Genomic DNA, 16,168 nt, shown 5'->3' with positions numbered 1-16,168 from the left:
GACTTCTAGTTTCTCCACAATGTGTTACTACTTGGTATTACCATTCTTTTTTATTATAGCCACTCTAGTTGTAACATGTTTTAATTTACATTTATTTACATTTACACTTATCTAACTTTTGAACATTTTCCCAAGTCCTCTTGTCAATGTGTATCTCTTCCTGTATAGCGAATTTAATTTTTTTTTCCATTGTATTTGGGATAGGTTAGTCTTCCTACTATTGAGTTTTATCTTTATATCTTTTTATTCTGAACTAATTGTGGATTCACAAGAAGTAGCAAAAATATATAGAGAGAAAACAAAGGTCCCATGTGCCCTTTAGTCGGTTTCCCCAAGAGGTAACATTTTATATGATTTATATCAAATGTATTTTATCTGTAGTACAATATCAAAACCAGGAAATTGACACTGGTAAATAGACCTTACCCCCCAGATTTCCATCAGTTTTACATGAGTGTGTGTGGGGTGTGTGTGTGTGTGTGTGTGGTGAATTGCCATCTTAATAATATTGAGTTTTCAATTGATAAATAAATAGGATTTCTGAATTTATTTGTTTTCTTTCATTTTTCTCAACCAGATTTATTAGTTTTTTGTGTTCATGTTGCATTTATTTTGTTAAATATATTCTAAAACATTCTACTTTTGAAACTTGTGAATAGAATAGTTTTCTTAATTTCATGTTCACATTGTTCATTGCTGATATAGAATAATATTGAAAATGCAAACAAAATTTTTATATTGATCTTTTATATTGTGTGGCCTTCCTAAATTCATTTTTTTTGTATCTGAGTTTCTCAGCATTTCCATGTCCAGGATCATTTTATTTTGAATTGTTTATTCTTTTTTAATTAGGATGCTTTTTAATTTGTTTCTTTTGCTTGAAAATGTTGCAGTATAAGTGGAGAAAGAAGAGACTTTTGCTTATTCCCAAATTTATTAGAAAAATTAAGCATTAAGTTTATTATTAACTGTACGGGTTTTTTTTGTAGGGGGGGGGGGGATGCCTTTTACCAAACTAGGAAAGTTCTCCTGTATTCTTACTTTCTAGAGAGTTTTAAATCTTGAATGGTGGATTAGCACCTGGGTTCCTTAGTTGGTTGAGCATCTGACTCTTGATTTCAACTCAGGTCATGATCTCAGGGTTGTGGGGTCGAGCCGTACATCAGCTCCATGCTCAACATGGAGCCTGCTTAAGATTTTCTCTCTTTCCCCTTTGCCCTTCTCCCCCATTCATACTCTCTCTCTCTCTCTCTGCAAAACAAACACCCTCCCTTCCCACCGCCCCCTGCCCCCACCACCGCCTGCCTGCAAAATCCAGAAAATCTTGGGTGGTGGCTGAACTTTTTTCAAATGCTTCTCATCCATCTATTGATATGATTCTGTGTTTTCTGTCCATTATTCTATTGATATTGTATATTACATCAATCGACTTTCAGATGTTAAACCAACTTCGGGTAATGTTTTTGTTATTTACTCTGACAATGTCTGGCTTTTAAAGTATGCTTTTTTAATTTATTTATTTTCTGATGCTCTTCTTTTCTTTAGGTAGATCCAATTTTCTGACCCATATCATTTTCCTTATGCCTGAAGAATTTTTTTTTAAACGTTTCTTGCAAAACAGGTCTGGGGGCAAAAAACACTATCACTTTTTGTTTGTCTCAGAAAGTCTATTTCTCCTTACTTTTGAAGAATAATTCACTGGACACAGAATTCCAAGTTAGATTTTTTTTTCTTTCAACCCTTAAAACTTCCCTCCACTCTCTTCTTCTTTCATTGTTTTTATGGTAAAGGGATGTTGTATTTCTTATCTTTGTTCTTCTGTAAGTAAGGTATGTGCCCAACCTAGTTGCCTGCAAGATTTTCTCATTGACTTTGGTTTCTTTAGGTGCATGCAACATATTTGTGTGTGTTCTCTGAGTTTCTTGCATTTGTGATTTAATGTCAGTAGTTTCGGAAAGATCTTGGCTGTTATTTTCTTAAATATTTTTCCCTCCATTTTCCTTCTCCTTCTGCAATTTTATTATGAATACGTTACAGTTTTTGATATTGTTCCATAGTTCTTGGATTTTTTTCTGTTATTTTTTATCATTGAGTTTTCATTTAGGAAGTTTCTATTGACCTATCATTGACTTCACTGAGTATTTTGCTGTTTTCACTGAGTTTTATTGATGAGCCCTTGGGAGTCATTCTTAATTTCTGTTACTTTTTTTTTATTTTGCGATTATCTTCTTTTCATTCTTATAGCTTATTCTGACAATTTCCGTATCTCTGCTGACATTTTCTCTCTGGTAAAACATAATGAACTACTGATGTATGATACAAAATGGATGAACCTTACAAAATTATAATAATTAAAATACACTAGACAAAAATCCTTATGATTTCCCCTATATAAATTTTCCAGAAAAGGTAAATCCATGGAGACAAAAATCAGGTCACTTGTTACTTGGGGATGGACTCATCAGTAAAAATTGATTCTGAATGCCCACAAAGGAAAATGGACTCCACAGGATTTTGGTGATATTTGCACATAAATATATCCTTAAAATGATTTGATTCATTTTAATCTAAGTAACTTTTTTATCTTAGTGAAACTGTGGGAAATTTTGCATGAGAGTTCCTACTCCATGCCTCACTTCCATCCTGAAGCCATACCAACAGGAATGCTTTAGGCAACAAGCTTCAAGCCTTGTGAGCCCTCAGGTTCCCACCACCGAGCTGGGCAGGGCCAGCAGGGAGAACTCTGAGGGGTCTGGGAGGGGCACTTAGGAGACTGCCTGATGCTGCCCTCACCCCCACCCCCGCGCTTCCCTCCCAGAAGAAGCTAGAAGACAACATGAAGGCCTAGGGACACTTGGGGGCTGCCCAGTCTCTGTTCCAGGTCAGGGAAATGCTGACCAAGTGGAGTTTTCTAATGAAAACAGATGCCCCCCGAAAAAAGAAAAAAAAAAGAGTTTGGAAGTCATTTCTCTTGTCATAACAACAACAAACTAAACAACTAAACAAACTGAAATCCATGACTTTTCTTTGACCCATCAGAGAACTGAGGTTGCAGAAAAAACCACCTACATGAATCCCAATAGTTTATTTTTGCTTTTGTTTCCCTTGGCTCAGGAGACATATCTAGTAAGAAGTCTTCATGGGCAATGTCAAAGAGGTTACTGCCTGTGTTCTCTAGCATTTTGATGTTTCTTGTCTCACATTTAGGTCTTTCATCCATTTTGAATTTATTTTTATGTATGGCGTAGAATGTGGTCCAGTTTCATTCTTTTGCATATTGTTGTTCAGTTTACCCAACACTATTTGTTGAAGTGAAGAGACTGTCTTTTTTCCCATGGGATATTCTTTCCTGCTTCTGTGTGTGTGTATGTGTGTGTGTGTGTGTGTGCGTGTTCTATTTAGCTGTATTGATCTAAGTGATCTATGTGTGTATTTTTGTGCCAGTACCATACTGTCTTGATCACTACAGCTTTGTAATATAACTTGAAGTTTGGAATTGGATGCCTCCAGCTTTTCTTTTCTTTTTTGAGGTTTCTTGGCTATTCAGCATCTTTTGTGGTCCACACAAATTTTAGGATTGTTTGTTCTAGCTCTGTGAAAAATGATGTTGATACTTTTCTAGGGATTGTATTAAATGTGTTGATTGCTTTGGGTAGTATAGACACTTTAATAATATTTGTTCTTCTAACAAATATTATTTTTTCCATTTCTTTGTGTCCTTTTCAATTTCTTTCATAAGTATTCCATAGATTATTTCCCTCTTTGGTTAGGTTTATTCCTAGGTATCTTATGGTTTTTGGTGCAATTGTAAATAGGATTGATTCCTTAATTTCCTTTCTGCTGCTTATTATTGGTATGTAGAAATGCAACAGATTTCTGTACATTGGTTTTGTATCCTGCTACTTTACTGAATTTGTGTATCAGCAAAGTTTTGATGGATGCAGAGTTTTGATGGATGGAGTCTTTTGGGTTTTTCATGTAGAGTATCGTGTCATCTGCAAATAGTGAAAGTTTGGCTTCTTCCTTTTCAGTTTGGATGCCTTTTATTTCTTTTTGTTGTCTGATTGCTGTGGCTAAGACTTCCAGTACTATGTTAAATAACAATGGTGTGAGTGGACATCCCTGTGTTGTTCCATAGAGGAAAAAAAGCTCTCAGGTTTTCCCCATTGGGAAGATATTAACTGGGTTTTTCACAAATGGCCTTGATTATGTTGAGGTATTTTCCCTCTAACCTTACTTTGTTGAGGGTTTTTATCATGAATGGATGTTGTACAGATCCTTTTTCTGCATATATTGAAATGATCAGATGCTTCTTATCCTTTCTTTTATTAATGTAGTGTTTCATTTTGGTCAATTTGCAAATATTGAGCCACCTCTGCAACACAGGAATAAATCCCACTTGTTAATGTTGATTTTTAAAAAATGTTGGATTCAGTTTGTTTGTATTTTATTGAGAATTTTGCATCAATTTTGACCAAGGATATTGGCCTATAATTTTCTGTTTTAGTGGTGTCTTATTCTGGTTTTGATATCAGGGTAATCCTGACCGCATAGAATGAATTTGGAAGTTTTCCTTCCTTTTCTATTTTCTGGAATAGTTTGAGAAGAGTAGACATTGTCTTCTTTAAACACTTTTTTTAGAATTTGCTTATGAAACCATTTGGCCTTGAACTTTTGTTTTTTTGGGAGGGTTTTGATTACTGATTCCATTTCTTTGCAGGTTATCAGTCTATTCAAGTTTACTATTCCTCCATATATGTTTAATATCGTAAGAAGGTTTCCAAGTATTTTGTGGAGTGAGTGGATCATTTTACATTTCCATCAACAGTGTAAAACCTCACCAACATTTGGTATTGTAATAACTTTTTATATGCTTGTAGGGTTTTGTTTGTTTGTTTGTCTGTTTTCTTTTGGTCATTCTTAAAAGGTAAAACCATTCTGGTTTCACTTTGAATTTATGTACTAATTAATGAAATGATCAATCTTTCATGTGATTATTAGCCTTTTTCATACCTTCTTTGGTAAATTGTCTTGGCAAATCTGTAGCCTATTTTCAAATTGTGGTTTATTATTATTAAATTGAAAAAATAGTTTACATATTCAGAATATAATCTTTATCAGATGTATGAAATGTAAATATTTTCTCTAAATCTATCCCTTTTCTTTCCTTAATGGCATCTTTCAAAGAGCAGAAGGCTTTAATTTCGATGAAGCCCAATTTATTCATTTATTTTTTTACAGATTATGGTTTTGGTATAGTATCTGAGAAATCTGTGCTCCATTGCCATAATAGTGGTGAAAGCAGAAGTGTTTGTTTTGTTCCTGATTAAAGAGTGGTAGCATTCAATCTTTGGACTTTAACCATGATGTTACTAGTTGGTTATTCATACAGCTGTTATCTGTTTGAGGAAGTTCCTTTCTATTCCCACTTTGACTAGATATGTTTATCATGGATCAGTGCTGGATTTTAGTAAATGCTAATTCTGTGCCTTTTGAAATAATTATGTGTTCCCTTCCCCTTTATTCTGTGACTTGGCTTTTAGGTATTAACCCAATGATACATTCCTGGGTAAATCCCACTTATTCATGGTGTATAATCATTTTATGTAATTCTAGATTTGGTTTGCTAATATTCTGTTAAGAATTTTTGTGTCCGTATTTATCGTATTGTGGTGTCTTTGCTTTGATGTCAGAATACTACTTGCCCATAAAATAAGTTAGAAAATGTTTTATTTTTCTCACTTTCTGTAAATGTTTGTGTAGAATTAGTAATATTTTTCATGTATTTTATAGAATTTACCACTAGAGTCATGTGGCCTTAGGCTTTTCTTTGTAATTAGGGAGCACATTTAGATTCAAGGTAAATTTAGTTTCCACTGCTGTTACTTCTTATCAATCATTCTCAGATCTCTCTAGCACATGCATGTAGCCTCTCTGTGGATGTGATATAAGGATAGTTTATCACTACTCTTGATGGAGCTATTACTTCCAGGATTGTGTCTTTGATTTTTATCTTATCTGTCACTAACCCCAACTGGGATTTCAATCTCAGACTCATAGTGCTGCTGGTTTTACATTCTTTCCCTATCAAATTTGCTACTTTATTCAAAGTGGTAATGGGTGAAGTTTTTTGTCCTCTTCACCATATCTAGAACCATTTTGCTGACATTTAATTTAATAGTTTTCATGGCCAGCTCTGACTCTGGTAAAATAACAGCATCAACTGATCTGAGAGGGCATAGGAGCAGATTCAGTAAAGAAGACCACAGTTCCCACTACTCTTGATTTTATGGCAGCTTTTCATAAATACTTCTCACTTTTTTGTTTGTTTTGGTAAGTTTTATAGCCCTGAAATGGTTGTTTTGACAACTTTGCCCAGTTTATGCTTGTTTGGGGAATAGATGATTTAACTATATCTTCTCTTTCTCATAGCCCCCTCATGTACATTTATCTGTACAATTTTCTTTATTCTGTGTCTAACATCACAAAATCTAGCACTGATCCATGATAAATACTCTCACATAACTAAGAATAAAAAGGGACTTCCTCATCTGATAAAGCTATCTGTATTTTGTAGTTTTGCAAGCTTCCATCTAAGATCAATTCTCTTTAGTGTGAAGAACTTGGTGTACATTTTCTTTAGTCCAAGACTGCTGATGATAAATGTTCTCAATTATTGTCTGAAAATACCGTATTTCATTTTGAAAGGTATTTTCTCTGCACATAAAATAGGAAGACGGTAGATAGTTTGTTTCTTTTTTGGAATTTGTCATTCAATAATCTTCTGGTTTCCATTGTTTCTGTTGGAAAGTCAGTCTTAAATTGTATTATTACGCTTTTGCTTTTCATGCTTTTTAATATTCTGATTACCTTTATCACTTTTTTTGTGGTTTACAGCACTATCTTTATGATGTATCTTAGTAGTTTTATTTTAATATTTATTGTATATAATGCTTGTTGGATGTGGGATTCAATGTTTTGTCAGTTGGGACCCATCATCCTGAGAGTAGGAATTATGTTTGAAAAATTAAAAAGAAAATCCAAAGAGACTGGTATTTAGATGAACTTTACCAATTTTTAAAAATAGAATAAGTTTGGAATTGCTTATCTTTAAGAATCAAAAAAGAGTGAAAGAATTACTTTAAAAAAAGTGATCAGACTAACTTGGAAATGGTTCAAAATTATTAAAATGTTCAGTTATTATTTACAATGCAGGTAAGGCTTTTATATTTTCTTGTTGCTTTACAATTAATTGCATGAATCTTTTTGCAAAACTTCAATGCTTTACCTAAATCTTTTTGATTTATAAATGATATTCTAATATTTCTTTTTATCGAAGGCTAATGATTTCATTTATGGGTAAATTATAGGGATCTACAGTGTGGAAAATTAATATGTGAATATAAAAAAGAAGAAATAATTAATATTCCAAATGCCACTGCTATTTATGCCAACATAAATGGACACATCTGCGTTGCATTGGATTTTCCACATGATTTTATAATTAGCAAAAAGATGTGGGTAAAAGAAGGAACTGTTTGTGGTAATAATAAGGTATGTAGTCTTTTTCCCCAAATAAATTCTTAATATTTTATACTCTATTTTCAAATGCATGTTTAATATTTTTCTCATAATTGAAGTGTGCATTTGATTTCAAAAATAAAAACTTTAAAAATAAGAAAAAACATTTTAAATCTACATTCATGCAGATTATTTTTCTATAAACATTTTATTGGCTATTTAGTACTTTTTTCATTGATATTAATGTATCTTCACTGAACGGAGAATCGTACTGTTCTTTCACTAGATTTAAAAAAAAAAATTTTTAACGTTTATTTATTTTTGAGACAGAGTTGGGGCACCTGGGTGGCGCAGTCGGTTAAGCGTCCGACTTCAGCCAGGTCACGATCTCGCGGTCCGTGAGTTCGAGCCCCGCGTCGGGCTCTGGGATGACGGCTCGGAGCCTGGAGCCTGTTTCCGATTCTGTGTCTCCCTCTCTCTCTGCCCCTCCCCCGTTCATGCTCTGTCTCTCTCTGTCCCAAAAATAAATAAACGTTGAAAAAAAATTAAAAAAAAAAATATTTTTGAGACAGAGAGAAAGAGCATGAATGGGGGAGGGTCAGAGAGAGGGAGACACAGAATCTAAAACAGGCTCCAGGCTCCGAGCTGTCAGCACAGAGCCCGACGCGGGGCTCGAACTCCCAGACCGCGAGATCATGACCTGAGCCAAAGTCGGTCGCTCAACCGACTGAGCCACCCAGGCGCCCCTCACTAGATTTTATTAAATTGTCTCATGGTACATAGAGATGTAATTCATGCCATGAACTATATTTTAATAGAATTACTTGAAAAGAACTGTTAAAATAATGTACACTCATTTTAGTGATGAAAATAATAAAAATGAGATAAAAGCAAAATCATTCAAATGCATATATATGAGATGTGACTACTTTCCATGTTCATGGACCTTCCAACAACTATTTATATACCCATACAAACAATTGTGAAATACTTAGTATACTAACTATATTTTATATATATGTGATACTTGAAATTTTTTCTTCCAATATCTTATCTAAATTCAAGTTAACATATAGTGTCATATTGGTTAACATATAACATGATCTTATATGTAGAAAGCCATAAACATTACACAGAGATACAGAGATACACACACTATATTAGAACTAATAAATTCAGCAAAGTTGTAAGATACACAATCAGGACATAAAAATCAGTGAGTGGAATCTCTACATAGTAAAGGTAAACATTCTGAAAAGGGAATTATGTTATCAGCTCCACTTATAACATCAATAAGAATAAAATACTTAGGAATTAACTTAATAAAGGAAGTAAAAGGCTCGTACACTGAAAACTATAGTTAACATATAGTGTCATATAGTTAACATATAGTGTCATATTGGTTTCAAGTGTAGGATTTAGTGATTCATCACTTGTATGTGCGGTGCTCATCATCACAAGTGTCCTCCTAAATGCCCATCACCATTTAGCTCATTCCCCCACCTACTTCCCCCTCACCCTCTTCCCTTCCATCAACCCTGTTTGTACTCTTTTTGCTTCTTTTCCCTTATGTTCATCTCTCTTGTTTCTTAAATTCCACATATGAGTGAAATCATATGGGCCATCTGGGGCTACTCTGGGCTTGCGTTGTATCAGATCAGGAGTTTCCTAGAGATGTGGTAACACCAAACTGTAGGGCACTTTCCTTGTGTTGTCTCCTGAGAAGGTTGGTGGGCAGGGCCTATAGTCAGACCAGATGCCTGTCCCTAGTCCACTGCTGAGGCTTCAGTGGCACTGGTACGTGTGATTATTTGGCACTCTTCCCAGGGCAAGAGTCATGTTAGAGTGGTGCTGGCCACTATTGGGGCAGCTTGCACACTGCTTGTGGCACTACTTTGGATGAGCATGGCCAAAGGCATATTGGAGGCAAATATTTGTAGAAGAACTCAGGGGGAGGGTTAGCAAGGTTTGTGTGGGCCTGCTGTGGTGGACAGGCTATGTCTGCAGGAGAATGCAGGGGCAGGGTGGCCTACTAGCAAACTAGATGGAATGTTGATGCTGTGCTGTTTCACACAGGTGTCTGTGTGTCTAGTGTGTGGGGCAGAGAAGAGAAATCGTGCCCTCCAGCTCCTTTGTTCCTGGAAAAGTCTCCCAAAGATCCCTCTCTTCCGGCTCAGACTAGTAAACAAATCTCCCTCTCATATACCCCATATACACTGCTGCTTCTGTGCTCCATCTCCACGGGGCTGTTGTGCTGTCTCTTTAAGGGCTCAAGTTTCCAATCACCTTTCCTGGCTCTCCCAGAGCCAAGCCCAGTGATTTTTAAAGTTCCAGGCATTAAGCCTCACTGATTGTAAGAACTTGTGAAATTATGTCCTTCTGGTTTTCAAAGCCAGATGTTATAAGGATTTGTCTTTCTCATGTGAGTTCCTCGTGCCTGAGTATTCTGGTGTGAGGGGTTCTTTCTCTGTTTTCTCCACGCCTGAGGTATCTCTACCTCCTGTGGACAGTCCTGTAATTCTGTTGAGCTCTGGACTATCCCTTCATACTTTCTCTGAGGTGGTCTTTTTTCTACATTTAGCTATGGAGAGTCTGTTCTGCCAGTCTACAGGTTATTTTTGGGGGGTTCTGTACACTGATATGGGTGTTGTCTAGTTGTATCCATGGGACGAGGTGAGCTTAGGATTCTCCTACTCTGCCATCTTCCCTGGGAGTGTAGCTGTGTGTTTTTAATAGAGAGTGCTTACTATATTGAGGTAGTTTCCCTCTACTCCTAATTTGTTAGATTCTTTTTTATCATTAAAAGGTGTTCAATTTTGTCATATGGTTTTTCTACTTCAATTGAGATGGTTGTGTGATTATTTCCCACCTTTATTCCTTTAATGTAGTATATTACATTGATTTTTGTATGTCGAATCATTCCCACATTCCATGAATTAATCCTACGTGGTTATGATATGCAAATTTTTAATATGTTGTTGAATTCTGTTTACTCATGTTTTGTTGAGAACATTGCATTAATATTTACAATCAATATTTGTTTGTAGTTTTCCTTTATTATCGTGTCCTTGGTTTTTATATTAGGGTAATTCTGGCCTTATAGAATGGATCTGGAAGTGTGCCTTCCTGTTACATTTGTTGGAAGAATCTGAGAAAGACTGATTTAAATATTTGGTGAAATTCTGTAAATATTTAGTAAAATTCACCAATGAAGCTATCTGGTCCAGGAATTTTCTTTGTTTCAAGGATTTTGATTACTGATTTAATATCTTTATGAGTTATAGGTCTAGTCAGATTTTCTATTTCTCTTTGATGTAATGTTGGTAGATGGGGTGTTCCTAAAAATTTGTTCATTTTATTAGCTTATCCAAATGTTGGTGCTCAGTTTTTCACCGTATAAAGCTTGTTATTTCTGTAAAATTGATAGCAATGTGCTCACCTTTATTTCTAATTTACTTATTTGAATATCATTTATTTTAGTAATTCTAGGTAAAAGATTTTTCAATTTTTTTGGTCTTTAATTTTTATTCTCTAATTTGGTTTTCTGTTTTCTCTTTTATTTAAATTCTAATCTTTGTTATTCCCTTCCTTCTGCCACCTCTTGTCTTGTTTGCTTGTTTGTGTGTTTGTTTGTTTATGGTGAAAGTTTAAGTTTTTTATATAAAATTCTTCTTCCTTTTCTAGGGGCACTTGGATGGGTCAGTCAGTTGAGCTTCCAACTCTTGATATCGGCTCAGATAGCATAGTTCATGGGATCGAGCCCCGCATTGGTTTCTGTGTTGATAGCACAGAGCCTGCTTGGGATTATCTCTCTTCCTCTCTCTCTGCTCCTCCCCTGCTCACACACACTCTTTCTCACTCTCACTCTGTCTCAAAATAAGTGAATAAACATTTTTTAAAAATTTAAAAATAAAATCATTCTTCCTTTTTAACGTGTTGGCTTACAGTTAAAAATTACTGTCAGCAGTGTTTTCCTGCATTTCATGTCTGGTGTATTGTGTTTTTGTTTTCTTTTGTTTCAGAATATTTTCTAATTTCCGTTGTGTATTTTTGTTGATTAGTTTTTTTTATTTCATATATGATAATTTCACATATTTGTAAATTTTTCAGTGTTCCTTCTGATTTTACTGTATAGTTTCACTTTACTGTAATCAGAAAAGATACTTTGCATAATTTCAATCTTTCCATATTTATTAAGACTTGTCTTGTGACTATATATGTCCTAATGTATACAATGCCCATGTGCAGTTGAGACAAATGTGTATTTTGCTATTGTTAAGCAGTGTTCTATATATGTCTATTAGGTCCAATTGTTATACAGTGTTTTCACATCCTCTATTTCTTTATTGATCTTCTGTCCGCTTCTTTTCAAAAGTGGAATATTGAAGGCTATTATTGTAGAGCTATCTATTTCTCTCAGCAATTCTGTTTGTGCCATTATGTGGGAGTTCTGATGTTTGATATATACATGTTTATCATTTGTATGTTTCTTGGTGAATTTTGATTACTTATTAATCTAGAGTGTACTTTTTTCTTGCAATAATAGTTGATTTAAAATCTATTTTGTCTGATATTATTATAGCCATTCTCATTCCCTTTTGTTGTTACTTTCATGGAATATATTTTTCCATCCTTTCAATTTCTACATGTTTGTGACATTGGATATCAGGTGAATGTCTTGCAGAAAGAGTCCCTTTAAACATATAGTTGAGCAATGTTATCCATTCTGCCACCCCATGGTATTTGATTGAAGAATTTAATCCATTAACATTAATGTAACTGATAGAAAAGGACTTACTTTTGACATTTTATTATTTTTATATTTCTTATAACTTTTTTTTGTACATCATTTCCCCATCACTACCTTCATTTTTCTTTAGTTCATGTTTTGTAGTAACACATTTTTTATTCTAGTCTCTATACCTTTTGTATATATTCTATAGATTATTATATTTGTGGTTACTATGGGATTGCATATAGCATCCTAAAGTTATAACAATCTAATTTGAACTAATACCAAGTTAACTTCAAGTATACACAAACATCTACTCTTGTACATCTTTGCCCTCCACACTTTTTTTTGATGTCAAAAATTACATTTTATATACTGTGTACCCATTAACACAGACTTATAATTATTTAATTTTATGTATTTGTCTTTTTAATCTCAGAAATTTTCAAAATGGAGTTATAAATGAAAACTACAATACTACTAATTTGTATACTTTCATCATTTATTTATTGTTACCAGAGATCTTTATTTCTGTGTGTAAATTCTAGTTACAGACTAGCAAGTTTTTATTTATCTTGTAGGACTCCTTTTAGTACTTTTTTGTAGGCTAGGTCTTATGGTAATAAATTCCCTCAAATTTTATTTCTTTTGAATATGAGAATGTATTAATTTCCCCTATCAAATTCAGCTCTGTTTTGTTGAATATAGAATTCTAAGTTGTCAGGACTTTTTATTTTCCTTCTAGCATTTCCAATATATGAGCCCATTGCGTTTTGGTTTTAAAAGTTTTTAATGAGGAATCTGCTATAATTTTGTTAAGGATAATTTGTACATGGTAATTCATTTTCCAATTGCTGTTTTTAAAATTCTATTTTTTTTCTTTGGCATTTTGTTTGATTATAATGTGTTTTGGTGTGAATCTCTTTGCCTTTGCCTTAGTTGGTATTCATTTGTCTCATAGGATTTGTAGATCCATGTTATTCTTCAAACATGGGGCATTTCAGACATCAGTTTTTCAACTAATTTCCCTGTCTCCTTTTTTCTCATCTACTTCAGGGAGTCCCATAATATGTACTTTGATCTGCTTGATGGTATTTCATAACTCTCTTTATCTTTGTTCATTTTCTTTGTTTTTTTCTTTTTTCATTTAAGACTCCAAAGTTTAAAATGTCTTATCTTTAAATCACTGATTCTTTCTTCTGCCAACCAAAATTTGTTTTTGAGTCTAAGTAATAAATTTTTAAATTTAGTTATTACATGTTTGCATCATAATTTTTTGGTTGCTATTTATAATTGCTATCTCTTTGTTGATATTCTCATTTTGTTAATATATAATTTTTCTGATTTTCTTTCTTTCTTAAACTATGTTTTTATTTAAATTTTCTTTTATTTAACTTTTTCATATTTAGTATAGTTATTTAAAAATAACATTATGTCATTTAATCTTCTTTCTTTGAATGGACCATGTTCTCCTGTTTCTTTTTCTACCTTTTGATTGTTGTTTGTTGTTGTTGTTGTTGAAAATTGGACATTTGAGAAAACAGACATTTCTCCCAGTGTTCGCAGACTGACTCTGTGCTTGGGAAGTTAGGTGTGCTCTAAGCCTTGGAATCAGCCTGAGGAGAAAGAAAGCTTGTGGTCTTCTCACAACTTTTGTGATGATGCATCTTTCCTGGGCTTCCCTGTGGCTTTTTTGATTTCCCACATACATGGATATTATCAGATGTCTTACTTTTCAAAATATTCTCATGCCATCCTCTCCTTTGGGCTTCACATGATCTATTGTATGTCTTTACCCATTATTTTTTGCCCCAGGTGCTTGCAAAACTTAAGTCTCCTTGCAGCATTCCCGAGCAGTGTCCATTGCTTCTCCTTATCTAAGATTCAAGTTAGGTTAAACAGAGACCAGTCCTTCAGGTAGCTCCCAAGAAAAATACGAAATTGAAAATATGTTTTCCTCTGCTCCCTTCAGTTCAAAGGAAATCATTGTGAACTCAGCAGTTTCCTCCTCCATACCAAGACTATGCCATGCTGGGGAAGGAGTGGGGCAAATTTGATTTTAAAAATTCCACAAAGTTTGGAGCACCTAGGTGGCTCAACTGGTTATACATCCAACTCGTGATTTTGGCTTAGGTCATGATCTCATGGTTTGTGAGATTGAGCCCCGCATTGGGCTCTCTATGCTGATAGCACACCTCTGCTTGGGATTCTCTCTCTCCCGCTCTCAAAATAAATCAGTAAACTCTAAAAAAATTACCACAAATTTTTTTACAATTTTAAATTTGGCTGTTTCTTGATTGGGCATTTTCTTGGTTGCCATAGACCATTGACTATTTCTAAAGTTCTTATTGGTTATTTTAGCCAGCTTTCCTTCTTATTATTTTAAAAATATCTCCAAGATAGAACAAGAACTTTGGACTTTCTAATGCACCATTCTGTTGATGCCTCTATCCAGATTATTTTTTCAGTATTTAGTAAAACCTGCTTATAATTCTGTCACTTGTACAGGGTAAACATGATCACTTAAAGTCTATTTGCTTGGTCACTGATGGCCTGTAGAGGAATACTGGCTTCAGCTTTTGGTTACTTTTGTGGAATCATATTGTCTCATTTTAACTTTTGTGAACTTAAAATTATTTTCACTTTATCTCTGGTACAGTCATGTGTTCTTTTCAAGGAATATGTGCACATAATTTATTCACTATTTTAAGTCCTCTGTACAAGAAGGTTTCTACAGAATCCTACTCTAACATAGTGACAAGAATAGGAAACTGCATCAGTTTTCTTACCACAAACCAAATTTTCAAAAAATCTGTTTCAAAGTGTTTGGTGAGGAACCATTGTTTTCTTTATATTATATTATATTATATTATATTATATTATATTATGATATGGTGATAAAAAACTTCTGTGATTTTGTAGCTAGCTCCCCACTTTGGATGGTGTTTTTTCCTAGCCTTTCTGCATGGTACAACTGAAGTAAGCATGTTAAAGCCAAAAAACTTTTTTTCATTGCACAAATAGAATACTCATAATACCAACAATGGCTTCTCAACTTTTTCTTCTCAACTTTTTCTCTAGTTGAAAGAATTTATTTAATGCTTATGAGAGTTATGTTTATCTTCTTCTTGACAACAGCTCTGCAAATTATTTATTTAACTTCTCTGCCCAAGTGCTAGTTAGGTGATAAAGCATCATTGTAACAAAACAGATATATTTCTAACAATAGCAACACTAGTCTGTATCCACAGCTAGAACTTTTATTCTCTTACCCCAACCCCTCAGAATAGCCTGGTCATCAATTTATAATAAGTATATTTCCTTCTTAAACAGAGGTATGGGTTGCCAAAATTATCAGACACCTTTAATAATGTGTTATTTCATACTCACCATGTTTAGCAAAACCTTTTTGGGAAGATTCATTGTCTGGTTTTAAAAATTAGTATATTATTATTATATATTTTTAAGAAGAGACTCCCAAAGAAATACTGACAATATTTAGAAAACATTTTTATAAAAATAATATTTCCAGTTACATGTTCTTTGGTTTGCCATGTCACTCAGAGACTTTTCATAAGGTCAATAAATGTTTAAATATTTTAAAAATATTAAGCATAGTTGAAAGAAGTTGAAAGAAGTTTCAAAAAATAACTGCTAAACTTTTGAGCTTTCTGCGTAGCTTTCCCTACCTCAATCAATCATACTACTACTGAGAGTGTTATATAAACCAGAAACCTTGGTGTCATTGACCCATCTTTCTTTTCATCCTCCAATAAAATCAATTTATCATTAAAATTAAGTGTATTAAACTTTTTAATGATATCTCAAATAGAACCATGAGTTTTCATTACACCATTACCACTCAATTTCACTCTATGGTTATCATTTTCTGGACTACCGTAAGGTGTCCTAATT

General features: G+C 33.9%; 1 protein-coding gene across 2 annotated transcripts in view; it reads left to right on the top strand.

Annotated features, from left to right (window-relative positions):
* Positions 1 to 16,168, top strand: part of ADAM2 (ADAM metallopeptidase domain 2) — a 141,993-nt gene that overhangs the window by 113,471 nt on the left and 12,354 nt on the right. For both annotated transcript variants that reach the window (XM_045459799.1, XM_045459793.1), the window contains exon 17: positions 7,371 to 7,554. In XM_045459799.1, the coding sequence (XP_045315755.1) occupies positions 7,371 to 7,554 (184 nt within the window). The remainder of the gene's footprint in view (positions 1 to 7,370; positions 7,555 to 16,168) is intronic.

This window comes from Leopardus geoffroyi, chromosome B1 (genome assembly GCF_018350155.1).
Source record: "Leopardus geoffroyi isolate Oge1 chromosome B1, O.geoffroyi_Oge1_pat1.0, whole genome shotgun sequence".
NCBI classification, from domain to species: domain Eukaryota; kingdom Metazoa; phylum Chordata; class Mammalia; order Carnivora; family Felidae; genus Leopardus; species Leopardus geoffroyi.
This window is presented reverse-complemented; position numbering and strand designations above follow the sequence as displayed.